This window comes from Hippopotamus amphibius, chromosome 7 (genome assembly GCF_030028045.1).
Source record: "Hippopotamus amphibius kiboko isolate mHipAmp2 chromosome 7, mHipAmp2.hap2, whole genome shotgun sequence".
In the NCBI taxonomy this organism is placed as follows: Eukaryota; Metazoa; Chordata; class Mammalia; order Artiodactyla; family Hippopotamidae; genus Hippopotamus; species Hippopotamus amphibius.
In genome coordinates this window covers 74,034,014-74,050,420 of record NC_080192.1, presented here as the reverse complement: position 1 = coordinate 74,050,420, position 16,407 = coordinate 74,034,014, and the positions used below count along the sequence as shown (strand labels likewise).

Below are 16,407 nucleotides of genomic sequence, written 5' to 3'. Positions count from 1 at the left end.
AAAGTAATAAAAGTTGTAGCTACATATCAAGGATTAAAATTTGCTGTTTGTTACTCATCACATTGGAAAATAAAATGTTCATATTGTTAGCATTCAGGTCTGTGTGTAGTGGCTATTTTGTTTGTTGTAAAACATGAAATAGGCCTACACCCTATACAAATGGGTTGGACTCTGCACCTCTGCCTTTAAATGCTTCTGCAGATTCTTCTGCTGTTCAACCTATCACCTAAGTTATTAAACTTTTAAAACACACACAGACTTTATGAGGTCATTATACCAAAACAAACAAAATATGTCATAATACAGTGAATGGATTTTAAGTTTCCTCTTTATGATTTTCAAATTCTCCATTCAGAATTTTCCAGAAACTATAACAGTAAAAGAGCTGAAGTTGGCAGAAGATAAGATTCTAAGATAGTGTAAGGCACACCTTTATCTTCTAGAGGGTGCACTGAATCCACTGGAAGCCTGTGGAAGGGCGTAGACGCCAGCTGTGCGGCAGATGTGAAGTCTCCTGGGCTCTTGGGACTGGGCGCCAGGGTTTTGTTGCAGCGGACACCCCACACAGTTGAATCATCCAAAAACTCGTCGGTGTGAGGTACTTCCTACAATGAAAGATGAACTGAAAACAAAGCAGCAATATTCTTGTTTCATAGATGAAATTTAACACATTAGTACTTTTTAAGATTCAAAAAAGTGAGGAATTTTAATTCTTTCAAAGAAATGAATATAACCCCTGACTAATACACAGCCACGGACATCGCGGGTCTGTTCTTTCCCCCAGAAGCGGACACTTCATCTTTAACACACTCCAGTGGAGTTATATCACATGCAAGAGTCATGTTTTGTTTACTACTTTTTACTTTTTTTTTTAAATTTGAAAAGTCTAGATTTACAGAGGAATTAATAAAGATAGTACAGAGTTCCTATACAGCCTTTATCAAACTTCTTAGGTCTAGGAAAAATATATACGCCCCCAGTGGAAGGCTCTTAGAGGGCAAGAATCATATCAAACTCATTTTTCATAATGTGTGGCCCATAATACATTCGCAAATAATTATAATGTTCTAAAAAGCTTAATCTTCACATACTATTCTATTATTTCCAGCACAGTTTTTTAAATATACCATCTCATTTGATTGGCACAATTGTTTGGTAAAATGAAGAGAAAAAGGTTTCAGGACCCATTTCATGGATGAAGCAGAGATTTACCTACATTTGGTTTTGAAGGAAATCGGCTCATAGAGCGTTCTCCAAAGGTCCTGCCTCCTGTGGGCTTATTTTTAGGCTGTGGTAATCTAAGAAACAATTTGCAAAATTACAAACAGCAAAGTAAGCTAAGGAAATAAATTCTACCACTTAAGTTAGAGTCTTAAAAACATTCTCCACTTATGCTAGTTACTATTTATATACATATTCCTTATTTTTATAGCAAAACTGAGTGCAAGTTGAACTAATTTGAGTATGCATATAAAAGTAGATCTACAGTTACTTAAGCAAGGGTGGAAAATACAGAACTTTTTATTGCGCTGGGTTTTAAGTTTTGAGGACAAAAGGAGTTAGGACCGTGGCCAACAGAAATGGCATGGATGCTACATGTTTTATTTCTTATTCCCAGTGCTTGGTCTAGCTCTGTAACATGAATCTCTTCTACACCATGATACCTTTAGTTCATACCTCTCTTTCATGGTTTAAATTATTAACAGTGAAACTTCCTGGTGCTATACTATTCTACCCTGAGGGGGCTCAGCCTTAAAACAAATGTTCTCTGCAGCGTGACCCAATATAAGCCACTTCCTTTGTATGCTATCAATCCTGCAAATATATACAGAGCATGTATGGATACCTGTACTGATGAATTCATTTACAGCTAATACAATTTCAAATCTATAGGATCACTTGGTTCTCTGATGATTTATAACCACACTGTTTCATTTTGTAACTCATGCTTTCTTGTAATTCCCCCAGGACTCTGAAGATCTGGAAAAGAACTTCAGCAACAATCTCCTGGTCGTGTGGTCAAAAGGCTCATGAGTGGCAGAGCTGGGGCTGGGGCCCAGACCACTTGATCAGCAGGCCCATTCTCTCACCAGCTCACCGCCTGGACTCCTGGAGGCACCTCTGCACCATCCCTGTCACTGTGGCATCTCCCCCAGTGTTATCTTAACCAGATATTTCTTTACCCATAATTTTCTTTGTTTCCATCTTCGAACACAGGAAAAGCAGATGACAAAGAAGAGATAATCTTATTGACTCCCCAAGCCCCAGAAGATGCTGCATTTTCTGCAAGAGTAAAAAATTGCAATCAATTTTATAATAGGGCAAAAATACTATCTTTTAGGTGAAACTTCAACTACAAATAAGACAATGGAATAAGAGCTTACAGAAAATAACTGATGCCAGTTTTTGAAATACTAGGCAGTGAGGTAAGTCACTCTGCAGCGACATGAAGGGACTAACCACGGTCACGAGGGTCAGCGCACGAGCTTCCAGGTCTCGGGTTCCTGCCGCCCATTAAGCAGCATTCGCCATTCTCCCAACACACTGCTGTGGGCACTGACACTGACTACAGGTCCCCATGCCTTTGCTTTCCTACAGGGAGGACCGGACCTCTTAGCTCTACATTTATCTTCGTCGCGATCTCTCTCTGGCTCCCGGCACAAATCCTCCGACTCTAGGCGAAGGCGGGCTAGTCCTGGCCCCTAACACTCTGTCCTGAATGTTCCCCTGCCCCGCAAGACTCGCTTATCCCTCAACTGCTCAGCCCTTCCTGGCCACTCCTACCCTTTCAGAGTTTGTCCTTCTTTAGCACTTACTATTTGTTTTTGAAGAAACAAACCAAGTCTAAGACACACAGTAAGCACCCTGCCAAACACTGTTATATTTTTTATTTCACAAGTGTTATGCCCTTATATGACAGGCTAACCAAGGGCAGGACCACTTCTTGTATAATCCTTGCTGTTTCTATGGGCAACCAACCACAATGCTATCCACTTTGTAGCTATTAAACAAATAATTATTACTTTGAAACTGGGCTTCAAATGCATCTTCATTTTGACCTAAAGATGGCCATTCATCTTTGTCATCAGAAATATCAGGAAGTGTAGGAGCCTGAAACATATTCATGATGAAACCTTAAAAGAATAGAAAGAAAACTGTAAACATGGTAGTAAAAGAGCTTTCATTAATTTGCTGTCAGATGCTACACATTCAAACACAAGGCCTTATATACCTAATGCCTCTTTTGTGTGCACAGTGGGCGACGGCTGCACTTTGGATGGTGTTGCCTGAACCAGTCCCAGTGATGTATTTGGAGTTGTGTGAAAAGAACTCGTGTTAACAGCCTTCTGTGTTTCACACCCTATTAAAGAAATGGGGACAAAATGTAGTGACAGTAGAGAAATCAGAATAATTTAGAAGGCACACGATTTAAGAAACTTATTATACTTATTATACATTTTTATTATTGTTGATAATCCTCACTAAGGACTTCCATTATTATCGTGCTTTCATATCTTTCACTTTTATCTTTGTAATAGTTCCATGAGGTAGGTAAGGCAAGAATTATCCGTTTACAGAAAAGGAAATAAAAGCTCAAAGAGATGAAGTGGCTTGGTCTAAGATCATATCAAATTAGCAGCCTGGTCATAAACAGCACCCTCTGATCCACTGTACCCCAAGAAATAGTTAATAGTTACATCGTAACTCTTAGGATTGGCTTTCTATCTCACTCGGCTGGGGTCCAGACAACGGCATACAAGCCCGGCTCTGACCTCACCTTCCTCCTCCTCCTCCTCTTCCCCCTGCTCCCTGCAGCCACTGGCCGCTCTGCTGTGCTTAGAACACATCAGGGACAGTCCTGCCTGAGGGCTCTGCCCTTGTCGTTCCCTCTGCTTGAAACAGGTTTTCCACGCTGGCTGCATGGGCAGTTTCCTCCACCAGGTTTTTACCCAAATATCACTTTCTTTGTGAGCATCTTTCCCGGTCGCCTCTAAAATTTCGATCCCCCTCCCCAACAGCCACCCTTCCTTTCCCCCTCCAAGTGGGTGGGGATTTTTGTCCTTTCTGTTCCTGACTGCATCCCTCACTACCTAGAACAGTGCCTGCATCTATTAGTGCTCAGTTAGGTCTTGGTTAAATGTAGGTGTCACCTGCTTTTTCAAGTAGCTCTGCTCCCACTAAACTGTCATTGGAAAGAATGTCACAGTACATGGAGGGGCAGGGGGAGTGAATGCCCAATCCGTGTGTCTTATATTATTTATAAAACTGACGTTTATGCAAATACCTCTAACAAAGTAGTACCAAATAGAAGTATAACACTCCTAATTAAACTTTCAATCACCTTTTCTTCCTCACAACATGTTAAGGATGACTCTTGTTTTAGATTAATCTGCTGAGAAATTTAATGGAAAAGTTTTCACAAATCAAGTTTCCAAAGGATTCTAATTAATAAGATGTGACTGCTGTGACTTCCCTGGTGGTCCAGTGGTTAAGACTTTGCCTCCCAGTGCAGGCGGTACAGGTTTGATCCTTGGTCAGGGAGCTAAGATCCCACATGCCTCGTGGCCAAAAAGCCAAAACATAAAACAGAAGCAATATTGTAAGAAATTCAATAAAGACTTTAAAAATGGTCCACATCAAAAAAATCTTAAAAGATGTGACTGTCAAGTGGATTTCTACCTTTATTTGAAATGGTCCAGGGCTTACTTAACCCCTGTGTTCTAAGAACAGGAAAGCCGACACCCAGGTTCATTAAGGCCGAAAGCCTGCATGAACTGTAGCCACAAGACAGACCCCAGAGCCACCTGGAGAGTCTGGGCAAACAGGTTAGACGCAAATGTATTACAATGAAACGTTACCTTCTTTTATCTCTGCTCCACTCTGTGGCTTGAATTCATGAGTACTTTTATTCGCACACCTGAAAAAGAAAACTCTTGAGACACACTAACTCTCAAGAACGGTAAAAAATGTCAGCAATTACGAGCCTATTGTTAAAATAAAGATGAGACTGCCTAGGTCTATAGTGTAAGTGAATAAAATGTTTTATCTTTTCTTTCATTTTGTTTTGAGGACAATAATTCTTACAGACAAAGGCCATGTATTAATGTTTGCTTGATGTAGTGATTCTGTACTTTAACACCTGATAATCATGGTACGTGTGGGAGGGCAGGATAAGGGCTTCCCTGAGTCAAGCGATCTCATTTACTACACAGGCTAAAGGGCTAACTGGCAGCTCCAGGTCTGGGAGCCCAGCGCTGCTCTCCTGAGCTGTGCTATGGGGAAGCGCTGGCGCCTTTGCCATATGGGCCACCTCTCTCGTGATGAGCAGGTAGCCACAGTGTATTGTCTGCTAGACTTCAACAGTTATCAAGAGGGGAAAAACTGGTACGTGAGACACTTAAATCGCAGTTTGTTTTAAGTACAGTCATGATACTGGACCTCATCTGTCTATTCAACACTGCTTCCCTTAACAGACCCTGTGGGGATGTAAAGTAAGAAGTGCACAGCATTTTTAATTTTTTTTTTATCTTTCAAAGTTTTTTTAATTAAGTTCTTGAGCTAATTTTAGATGCACATGCAATTCTAAAAAACAACAGAGATCCAATGGTGCTCTTCACCCAGTTTTCACCAGCAGTAAACATCCTGCAAAGTTACAGTCTAACATACATCACAGCCCAGATGTGGACGGTGCTACCGTCAGGATATAGAACATTCCATCACCACTAGGACCCTATCTGTTGCCCTTTCGCAGCCAGACCCACTTCCGTTCCACTCCCACCCCCACCCCAGGCAACCATTCATCCGTTCTCCAATTCCATCATTCTGTCATTTGAAAATGTTGTACAGATGGGCTCACATATTACACAAGCTCATGAGACTAGCTTTCCCTGCTTAGCATATTTTTCTCTTATGTGTATCAGTAGTTCATCCCTTCTTGTTACTGAATAGTATCCTGAGTTGCGTGGTGTGGGTGTACACAGTCTGCTTAACTATTTACCTGCAGGGGCCTTCTAGGAGGTTTCCAGTTCGGGAATGTTAGGGAAAGAGCTGCTGTGAACATTTGTATAAGTTAGTTGCATCTATAGTCATGAGGGATACTGGCCTGTCATTTTTTTGGTCCTGTCTTCGTCTGCTTTGGGTCTTAGGGTAATACCAACTTCACAGAATGAACTGGGAAGTGTTCCCTCCTCTCCTATTTTCTGAAAGAGACTATATAGAATTGGTGTAACTCTAAACATTTGCTAGAATTCTCCAGTGAAACCACCTGAGCCTGGAGATTTCATTTTGGGAGTTTTAAAATACAAATTCAATTTCCTTAATATTAATGTAGTTATTAGAATTATTTCATATTGGTTGAGTTGTGGTAGCTTGTGTTTTTAGAGAAATTGAGAATTTATTCCTGATACTAGTAATCTCCTCTCTTTCTTTTTTTTTTGGAGGGGTGGGGTGGTCAGTCAAAGCACTTTTAATTTTACAAATCCCGATTAAACTGTCATAAAAACATGAGTTTTATGTGAGATATCAGAGAAAGATACCCTTTCTCTGTCGTGGTCAGCTGTCCAGGCCACTGAGAGTGTGAGGGGGGTCCATTCAGTCCCTTGCCTGGGCTGAGGTCAGGGTCAATCTGAACAGCTTCTGACTGATATCTGAATGTTCATTAGGTTAAAGAGTTTCCCAGTTTTATAAGGAATAGCTGGACACACACCATGTCTACAGGGCCTGTCACTGCTGCTGCTGTGACCATCTTATGGTCGTGTAAACTAACTATGAAGAACTAATTAAGTCACAGCCGCCACACAACAGTCCTCTTTTTACATACATGGTTCGATACAGGACACAGGTCTGAATTATTGTCCTAATGCAACTGAAAAAGCGTGATCATTTTAAATCTCATTTCCAGGAGAAATCATTAATAAAGGTTAACCTTGGACATTGAGCAGAACCAGTCCTTTAGAACCATAATCTGTGCTAAGGGGTTTAGACCAAGGGGAGGGTGTGAGTTAGATTGTAGCTTTTATTTTTCCTAATAGATCAATAAAATTTTTATGTTTAAAAAAGAGAGAGCACCCAAGTGACTGAATATAAAAGTATAAACAAAACAAGGGACACGACAATAATTGTAACTTCTGCAATCTAGGAATATCCCTCAGTTTTGGAAAAAAAACCTCCACAGCAGCGTATAGACAGATCTTGGCATATTTTATAACAGATATTGATCCCAAACTGCTCCCAGTGGGGAGACAGAAGGAATATGAGAAGAACACATGTCAAGTAACTATCTGGATTGTAATAACCCCTACATATGTTCAGTCAAAGCTGGCAAGCACAGGCAATTTGAGTTTAACAGCCGTATATTCTGCAGTTACAAAAAGATTACTAAGTTTCAGCCTAATGAAAAATTTTAATTCAAGACAGAAGGATGGAGTAAAACAAATACTCTAAAACAAACAGAATAAGTAAGGCTGAAAGATTTGGGGGTAATGTTTTGGTAACTTGGTTTTTCCACTACATGCCCATCTAAAAATTATTTTAATAAACAAAACAAGACTCATCCATCATTTACATGCTGCTCTTGATATTGCAGGTCCCATGAAGAAGTCATTGAACACCATTCACATCACTACCGTCTCTAGGGTTACCTTTGGCTTACCTGGAATCTTTGCTGCCCACTGTAAACATGGTGCCTATCACTGGCTGGGCTGCCAAAGGAAACGGGGGAGCTACACTCCGGGTGACGGCTGGGGACACCAAAGCAGCAGTGACAGCATTTGCCATGAGAGGAACAACAGATGCTTCTCTGGGTTTCTCTCCCGCACTCTTCAAGGTCTGCTGATGGCCGGCTGGAAGACTTGGAGGTCTCAGTTCCTGCTGGGAGCCTGCGTGTGGCCCCATACGTGCTGGATTGATCTTTCACGGTAAGCAAACAAACAAAAACAAAGCCACGAGGTCCAGACTGTTACTAATTAGGTTTTACAGCTTTTCAAAGAATGGCATCTGTCTTCAGTAGCTTCCTTTCCTCCTGAGGCAGCCCCTTACCCTCCAGATATTCTGAAATGAACAGTCAGCAACAACAAAAGCCACTCGGTGGTGGATGCTTCTGCAGCTTCTTAACCACAGACTCAACCCGAAGTTCATACTTCCAACCACTAAAATACCAGCCCTGACCATTCATTAAGTATTTAAGAATGGGCACATTTCTCTTTACTTAATTTTGGGAAAAGTAACAAATCAATGTTACCAAATGCTCATAATGGTGTTCCTTGTATTAAAATACCCTTGGTAACCATTTCCTCTGTAATGAGTAGGAAACATGAATATAAACTGCACTAACTGCCACAAAAGCATGGCTCACAATGGGAAGGACACACCTTTAACTTAAAACCTTTGCTTTTCTACTCACAAGTACTTAGACCGTACATGTACACTCTTATGTTACCAAGTCAAAAGACAAAGAGTTAATTCCTCACGGTATAAAAGTATTCTCACAAGTTGTTAAGAAAAGCACCAAATATCTAGGGCAAGAATAGTTATTTCACAGACAAATGGACAAAATATAAAAAGTTTATTCTCACTAGTCATCAAAAAACATAATTAAAAATGACCTATACCATTTTCTTACCTACCAAATTAGTAAAGAGTAAAAATAATCATAATATTCATTTTTGAAGAAATACCTTAAAAAGATAATAATCATTCTCCACCAGATATCAAAACATACAACAAAGCTACTGTAAACACACAATATGGAATGATCAAGATGAAACCTACTGACCAAAACAAAGAGATGGCTATTTTAGAAATGGATCTTATATGTTAAAATTTTAGTACGTGATAAAGATATTCTAAACCAAAGAGGGAAAGGCTGGGCTGGTAAGTAAATGGTTTAGGGATAGCTGGAGATCCATTTAGAACATGCATCCTCATAGCCACTGGCGTACAGAAACCAGTTCACAAAGAGAGGCTTCTGGTTAACGACAGTGGCTTAAACACCTGCTTCATCATCCATGTCCTCCCAAACCTCACCAAAATGACAGTTAGGATTTAGGAATCCTAACACCTAACACAGCAGTCAGAAGAGGCTGATCTCCAGAGAAGTTCAGAAATTTGAACACGTCTCAGGATGGACGTGAAGGTGGAGCTGAAAACAGGAATGTGGCCAGTGAGTCTGTAGAAAAAGCAGGTCCTGAGACCCAATCTTACAGGTGCATGCCAGCTTCTCAACACAAATGAATGAAATCATTATATTTGAATTTTCATTGTATAATACAGTCATTGTACCACCCACCCCAAAAAATGCATAAAAAGGACTGTATACACTAATACGTACGTATATAAGTATGTACCTACACACGCGCGCACACACATAAAAACACACTACACATTCTTTTCCGTAACTCCCTTTCTCATTCTACATTTTGAACATCTTTCTAGGCTGGTGTTGAGAAGCCCAGTGTTATTTTGACTCCTGGCTCTTTAAATGTGACCTCTGTTGTTGTTGTAAGTGTGTTGGATTGACTTTTCCTCCATTGTTGGGAGGGGAAAATAATTTGGAATGTTGGCAATTTAATTAACATCAGAATTAACTCTAAAAATAGAGCACAGGGAGGACAAATAGAAACAGGAACCCCTGTACTGGGCATGGGAGGCAATGGGAGGAGCACACATACCTCAGACCTCCCCAGGGAAGAGGGCAAGTTCTCATGCGACGTCTCCGCCACTTGGTGCAACTTCTTATGAAGCTCATCCATTTTCTGTTGTAATAGTTGTTCTTCAAAAGCATTTGCTTCTTTCCTTTTCATATAGTGCCTGTCTTCATTAACTTCAGGACAGACAAAATATGGTTTGCATGTGAAATTTAAATTCAGGTCATCAGAGGAATTCATGCAAAGTCAGTAAAAGGTTATTTTTAAGATGGCAAACTTTTTACTAGTCTTTTCCACACGTATTAGGTTATTAGAACCGAAATATGTATTACTCTTCAATAATACATATTTATAATATGTATAAATAATAATACATATTATTAAATATTTATTAATAAAAATAATGAAAATAATTTTTACCTACTCTCAGTACGGTTACTTTTAAGGTCAGGGCATGTAAGTTAAAAACATTTACATGATGAGCAACAACATATCTGGCAATCGCAAGGTATGATACTAAGCACTTCTGCTAGAACAATCACAACTGTGCAAATTATTTGAAAATGGAACAGTTTTTAAAAGATGTAAGTCCCTAGGTGCTTTCTAAAAAGGAATAAGAGTAAAGTGCACCGAAAGGCCACTGTGTCAAGTACATTGCTGTTGGTCCCACTTTCAACAACGGGTTAACACAACCACATCACGTACAAATCAAACCGTCCAGCTCAGACTTTAGCATCTGTGCAAGGCACAAAAGGGTCCTCCACGAGTGTCCATGGACTGTCCTCTCAGTTGTCAACCAAAAGAGAAATAACAAATGAACAAAAAGTGGCCTACGGAGTGGGCACAGCACAAATACTTAGATGGTGTAGAAGCCCTGAGTGCAACAGAGGTTCATTTTCCTGAGGTTCATGTTGTTACAGCAAAGGCAGGTGCCAACACTGGTGTTAACACTCAGTTTCCCCTGGGGAACACATCCTGATGCACTGTACAGCACAGCCATGAGTAACACGGCACTTTCATCAGAGAACTCCTGAATGTCTATTTACAGTAGTTGCAAATCTTGAAAAGTCTCAATTCCAGTTCCTAACCTAATCCTTTTACAGTACAAATAACTGACCCAGAGGCTTAGAATAGCTAGATACAGAAGTTCAATACATACAGATATTATTTGAAAGGTTAAAAATATCTGTTTCACTTGAAAGCTAAGTCAGCACTGGCGTGACTCCTTTAGTGCTGTTCCAGCTCTAAGCTTTGCTGTCAAGACATCAATTTAGCCTTTGCACAAACATGGTTGCTGCATTAGTATTCAACAAAGATTTCTAGGCTTCTGACAGAACGAGCCAGAGACTTTTTTTTTTTTTTTGCAGATTCTTTCAGCATAGTGAATTATCTGCTACAAATATAATTTGTTAAGTGACCTAGGATATCTCAAAGTGTAAGACTGCAAGTACCCCATTGTTCATGCTTTCTCCGTTGATTGTATTTCTGGGCTCTCAGTTCTTCAAAGGAAAACTCTGATTCTCCACGAATAAGCTTCTCCTTGCAATACATAACAACCTGCTGAATATCAGCTTTGGCTGCCACAGGTGGGTGTGCAGAATATGCTGATTTGGAAATCATGATCACCCTCTGTTCCCTAAAATGGGGGAAAATACGTTATTTACAACAATGCACTGAAGCAGCTCTTGAAGGAAACTAAGTCACAGATAAATGCACTTGTACTTGCATATTCGACTCTTTATCACAAGCTGAAGATGTTACTCCAGAAAGTTCTGAACCCTAAAAAGACAGAAAAGAAACACAAGCACTCACTTATCTGAAAAGACTCTGACATCAAATTACTTCACAAAACAATATGAAAACACTTGACGGTCTCTGAATCATCGAGTAGATTTATATATGTTCTTTCAAGTTACAGTTAATATCTGAAGTCCAGGTTTGCGTTATTACTTTTATGATAATTTTTGCAACTAGAGTCCAATAATAGATTGATTTTAAAATATCTGCTTGGTAGCAGAGAAAGGCACTTAATTCCCTTCAATCCAGAGTCTAGGAGCTGAGCCACAGCGCCCAAGTGTAATGAGTTAAATGTTCCAAATAGCTACATTTAAGAAAAAGATCATTAACATTTTCTTCTGGTACTATTCTACACTCAGGAGTCCCCAGTGCTAGCATTCATTCACTAGACAAGCATTTACTGAACATCCTATACACGTCAGGTCCTGAGCTAGGTCCTGGGAAGTGACCGTGAACAAGACCCATCTCTGCTGCCTAGAAGCTTACAGTCGGGTCAATGGGAAGCAATGAGACTGGCAAACGTGAGTAGGATGTCAGCTGGGATCGTCTGAGTCTTTGTCAAAGTTGGAAATTCATATTCTACTTCAGGAATGTGTTACAGTAATAAAACCGGCACATGTGCACTACGAACAGAGGCATTTTCATGGGATTTAGCTTAAAGGAGGTCCTTAGCAAACTCTCAAAGAGCAATGGTACAATGAAGAGGAAAGATGCTGGGAAACAAGAGAGAGCGTTTCCACATGCAGATGCGCCATCAGGGCAGAAGAGCCACCTTGCCCCACTGTGATGGCAGGGAAGGGTGCAGTTATTTATTGGTTGGTAGCAGAAATGGACAGATGTCATCTGATGGCTTCTGCTGTCTCACTGAAATAGTATTTTTGCCAGTTCCTGATGAAAAGGTTAGAGGTAGTCAGGTCCCAAGTTTGAAGAGTGTAAAAAAAAGTTTAAAATTGTTACAGTTTGGCATTATAATGGGAAATGTAAGCGGTACATAAAACATACAGAGTGAACTTGTAAATTGGAAGCATAATTGCCAGGGAGTAGGAAAGCCCTGGCTGAGGTCACAGTTCCAAGCGTGGAGTGTTTTAAGTGGGGCTAAGGTGCCTCCAGGTGGGTATGACCCAAGGTATGGAATCCTGGGCCTGTGACCCGCAGAACAGAGAGGCTGCCAGGAGGAGGTGAAGACCGGTCACAGGGCAGAGGTCGCTAGGTCAGACAGTGCAGGAAGTTATGACCAGTGAGTTACTTTAATTTTAATATTTGAAGCAGTGGTGGATGACGACAGGCCCAGAAAGGTGCCACAGGCACAGGTGGCTGACAGGAGGTTAGAGTCTTGGGAAACAGGGACAAAGAAATGAGATGCCCAAGCAGATGTGGAAGGCAGTCGGATGACCATTCAATGCTCTTCCCATTTCCCACATGAACTATAATTGTTATCACTACCTGATTCTTAGAAATGCAGGCTGAGCTATTTCCTGGATTTGATTTTGATGTTACCATTTGGTTTAAAATCTGAGCATCATGCAGAGGTTCTGAGGTTCTTGCTGTGAGGGGAAAAGGATGAAATAAAGAGAAATAAGGGTAAAATCATATTAAATAAAATCATTACAAATACATTCCCCTGAGCTTTCAATAAGTAGCATTAAAAAATAAACTCATTTACACTGTCTCAGAAAATGCAACTAAAACACTTTATTAATAAGAGAAATATGGTAGAGATAACTTTCTAATCAATTCAGAATGCCCAAGAAGTCCCTGAAAGACACGTAAACTCTAGTTATTTTACACAAGATAGTCAATGCTTAATGCTGGAATGTAACCTATATTAAAAAAAAAAATTACTACATTTCTTTAAAAGTTTCATTAAACACATTTGATTCAATTCAGAACAGAGGTATTCCAAAGTATTGTCCTCTATGTGGGCCAATTTTTATTTTTATTTTTTAGAAATCCTAAAAATACAATGAAATCACCAAGTTCGTGTGCGTGCGTGCGTGCGTGCGTGTGTGTGTGTGTGCTGGGGACAGGTGGGCGGGGGGTCTTTTAAAGTGCTAGGACAGAGCCCCTGCTCTGCTATTTGTCAGCCATAATTATCATCAGAGCACCTTCCCTGTACCTAAGATAATCAATAAATACTGGATAGTTTTTTTTTTAAGGAAAAAAAAAAGGCAGTGCAAATCAGACTAAATTACCAACACTTAGAAAGCATTATTTACCTTGAGTTGGTAAACGGGTTTCAGTGAGGCGTGTCTGAAACAACCTAAAAGATGGCAATAAAGGCGTCAATACAGATTATAATTTATAGTTCAATATATATTATATTAAAACTAAACATGATAGATAGCTTACTATGAGCTAGTAAAAACTGAGGTTAAGAGAGAATATAAAATTGAATTTTAGAGTTGCTTAAAAATTAAAAAAAAAAAATTCTGGGATTGTCTTCATACCCAATATACTTATATCAGAAAAATTCCTCCTTTTGCCTCGTTTATGTCAGTATTTCTTAAATTTATATAACAAACATACCCTCCTTCTCTCTGGGTATCAGGTATGTACATGTTACAAGTCATGGGGTGTTTGAACTCTCATTTTAGGCATTCTCTACATCTGGAACATAATGAAAAGTATAATGGTTTGAAGAAATATGAATGTACAAAACTACTTTAAAAGCAGATATATTACTGTTCATGCTGTGAGGACTTCCTAAAAATGTCATTTCATGGCACCTTTGCATGTTAATCAACTTATCAAGTAATATACAACCTCTAAGCCTGACATTTTTGGGTGATGTGAGCAGGAGTGCCTAGTATGAAGAGACTGCGAGATGTACAACCAAATGCTAAATGCCATTTGATTCTAAATTCAAACAAACCAATGGTAATAAAACAAAAAGAAACATTTTACATAATGAGGAATGACTGAAAATTAGATGATATTAAAGAATTGCTTTTCATTTCGTTAGGTGTGAAAATAGTGTAAGGTTCTGTAAGAAATCACCTTTCTGAGATGTTTATGGACATGTCTGGGGTAAAATATTTTGCTGTCTTGGATTTGCTTTCAATCCTTCAGCACAACGTGATCAAATAATAATTATTAAAAGCAAGTGATAAGTAAATGAAGGTTCATTATATTAATTTTTCTTTTCTTAATGTATACTTGAAAATTCTCATAATAAAGTTAAAAAGAACATGCGCACTGGAGCAAGGTTGAAAATAATGAGTGTATTAAGGGCGGCAAGGGGTGCAGTGAGACAAGCTGTCTCTATGCTGCTGGAGAGTGGACAGCAGAAACCTATACCACTTTTGAGAAGGTAGTTTGGTTACTTGTACCACAAGCCTGAACACTCTTCATACACCTTTTGACTCCACAGTTTCCATTCTGAGAATCTATCAGAAGGAACTAGGTAAAAATAGGAGATATATTAGGAAATACTTTTATGATGAAGAAAAAAGACACAGGGCTGTATAGGTACGTAAAACACTCCCGCAATCCTATTAACAAGTGGGGAAAAAAATGCCAACTAAAATTGCCAGATTTTACCTGCTTCATTTTCTATTAATTATACATCTATTAAGATGTGTATAAATACATCCTAAATGAGGTGTATTTAATCACTGAAAAAGTTAAAAATTGTGAAAAACAAAGTTATTCATTCAGATATTCATTATGTTGTTATTTATAAAAATCAAAATGTTGGAAACAACTTTTAAATGCTCCATCAGCGAACAATTAAGTTGTGAAGTCTGTCCCAGAACATAGCTCTGGGACAGACTTCACAACCACTGTATAAGTTGTATAAAAGTGCATAATTTCTTAAGAGCTGTATAAAGCTCAGTACATACAACCAGACATACAGTACAACTTACTATACACAGACACTAAGGCACAAACATAGGCGTCGGAAAAGATACTGGAAGGAAGTGCACAAAAATGTTAACAGTAATATTTCTGGGCAGTTTTTCTATTCTATATATCCACACTTTACCCAATGAGAAGGATTTCCCTGTTTAAACAGATAACAGTAAAAATCTTTTAAGAGCAAACATTACATTTCAAGGTAGGAGACACCGTGTGGAGTTTTATTTTCAAACTACCTGTACTGTTGCTGCAGCAGCTCTCTAGGTTCGGCCTGGTTCTGAATTCCTCTCCGAAAAACGGCACTGGAGTGCTGCCATTCCCCCTGGCCTTCCAGATGCCCAGCCCAGGCTATGTACAGAGGAGCGGAGCGGGTCCCGATCCCGTGGTTGTACAGAAACTCAAAAAACTGATGAAGGTCACTGTTGCACTTGGCCTGCAGAAACCCCAAGCAGACAGACATGAGAACAAAGGCACTGCCAGTCTCAGTGCAGCCCAGAGTCCAGCCAGCCCTCAGTGCCCGTCTTCATGGAGGCTGCAGGAGGTACTGTGCAGGGAAGGCCTGTGTGGTCCTCTGATGGCAAGCCTCAAAGTTAAGCTCGTCCCTTTCCTTAACATTCAATGTCCCCCAGATCACCCAGACTCCTTCCTGAGACAGCAGGTTCTGTAACATCTTATATAAAGCTATACTTGCTCAGATTCCACAGCGTGTGTCTAATACTCATATTCTAAAACTTAGTGAAAAATCCCTGTTTACCTTATCTACTCCATTCATGAATTTATTACCCCAACTGGTACCACCAAGCCTGTATTTCAAGATTGAAGAGACCCAACCTTTTAAAGCCCAACCTGAGGCAGCCTTCTCCTTTTGGACTAAATTTCGTTTCTGAGAGTTAATGTTTTCTTAATTATTCACAATGAATTTAATTTCTCCCAGGAAGCCTCTTAGTACCTGGGAGTGCCTGCTTATCTCCCCTCCCCCAAACACGCTTCTTTCTCATCCAACAAACCTTCTTTTAATCTAATGGTTTCTACTTCGTGTTGTCACATTTCAGACGATACACAGAGGAGAATTTTAAATTTAAATCACTGACTCCACAAAATAGAAGCC

General features: G+C 39.6%; 1 protein-coding gene across 1 annotated transcript in view; it reads right to left on the bottom strand.

Moving 5' to 3' along the window:
* BUB1 (BUB1 mitotic checkpoint serine/threonine kinase) overlaps nt 1-16,407 on the bottom strand; it is a 36,273-nt gene that overhangs the window by 15,998 nt on the left and 3,868 nt on the right. The window contains exons 4-16 of the mRNA XM_057743444.1: nt 15,536-15,732; nt 13,658-13,701; nt 12,885-12,985; nt 11,371-11,423; nt 11,096-11,280; nt 9,669-9,820; nt 7,652-7,908; nt 4,860-4,918; nt 3,233-3,361; nt 3,024-3,134; nt 2,184-2,283; nt 1,217-1,298; nt 431-605 (exon numbers count right to left, since the gene is read on the bottom strand). Of these exons, the coding sequence (XP_057599427.1) occupies nt 431-605; nt 1,217-1,298; nt 2,184-2,283; nt 3,024-3,134; nt 3,233-3,361; nt 4,860-4,918; nt 7,652-7,908; nt 9,669-9,820; nt 11,096-11,280; nt 11,371-11,423; nt 12,885-12,985; nt 13,658-13,701; nt 15,536-15,732 (1,645 nt within the window). The remainder of the gene's footprint in view (nt 1-430; nt 606-1,216; nt 1,299-2,183; nt 2,284-3,023; nt 3,135-3,232; nt 3,362-4,859; nt 4,919-7,651; nt 7,909-9,668; nt 9,821-11,095; nt 11,281-11,370; nt 11,424-12,884; nt 12,986-13,657; nt 13,702-15,535; nt 15,733-16,407) is intronic.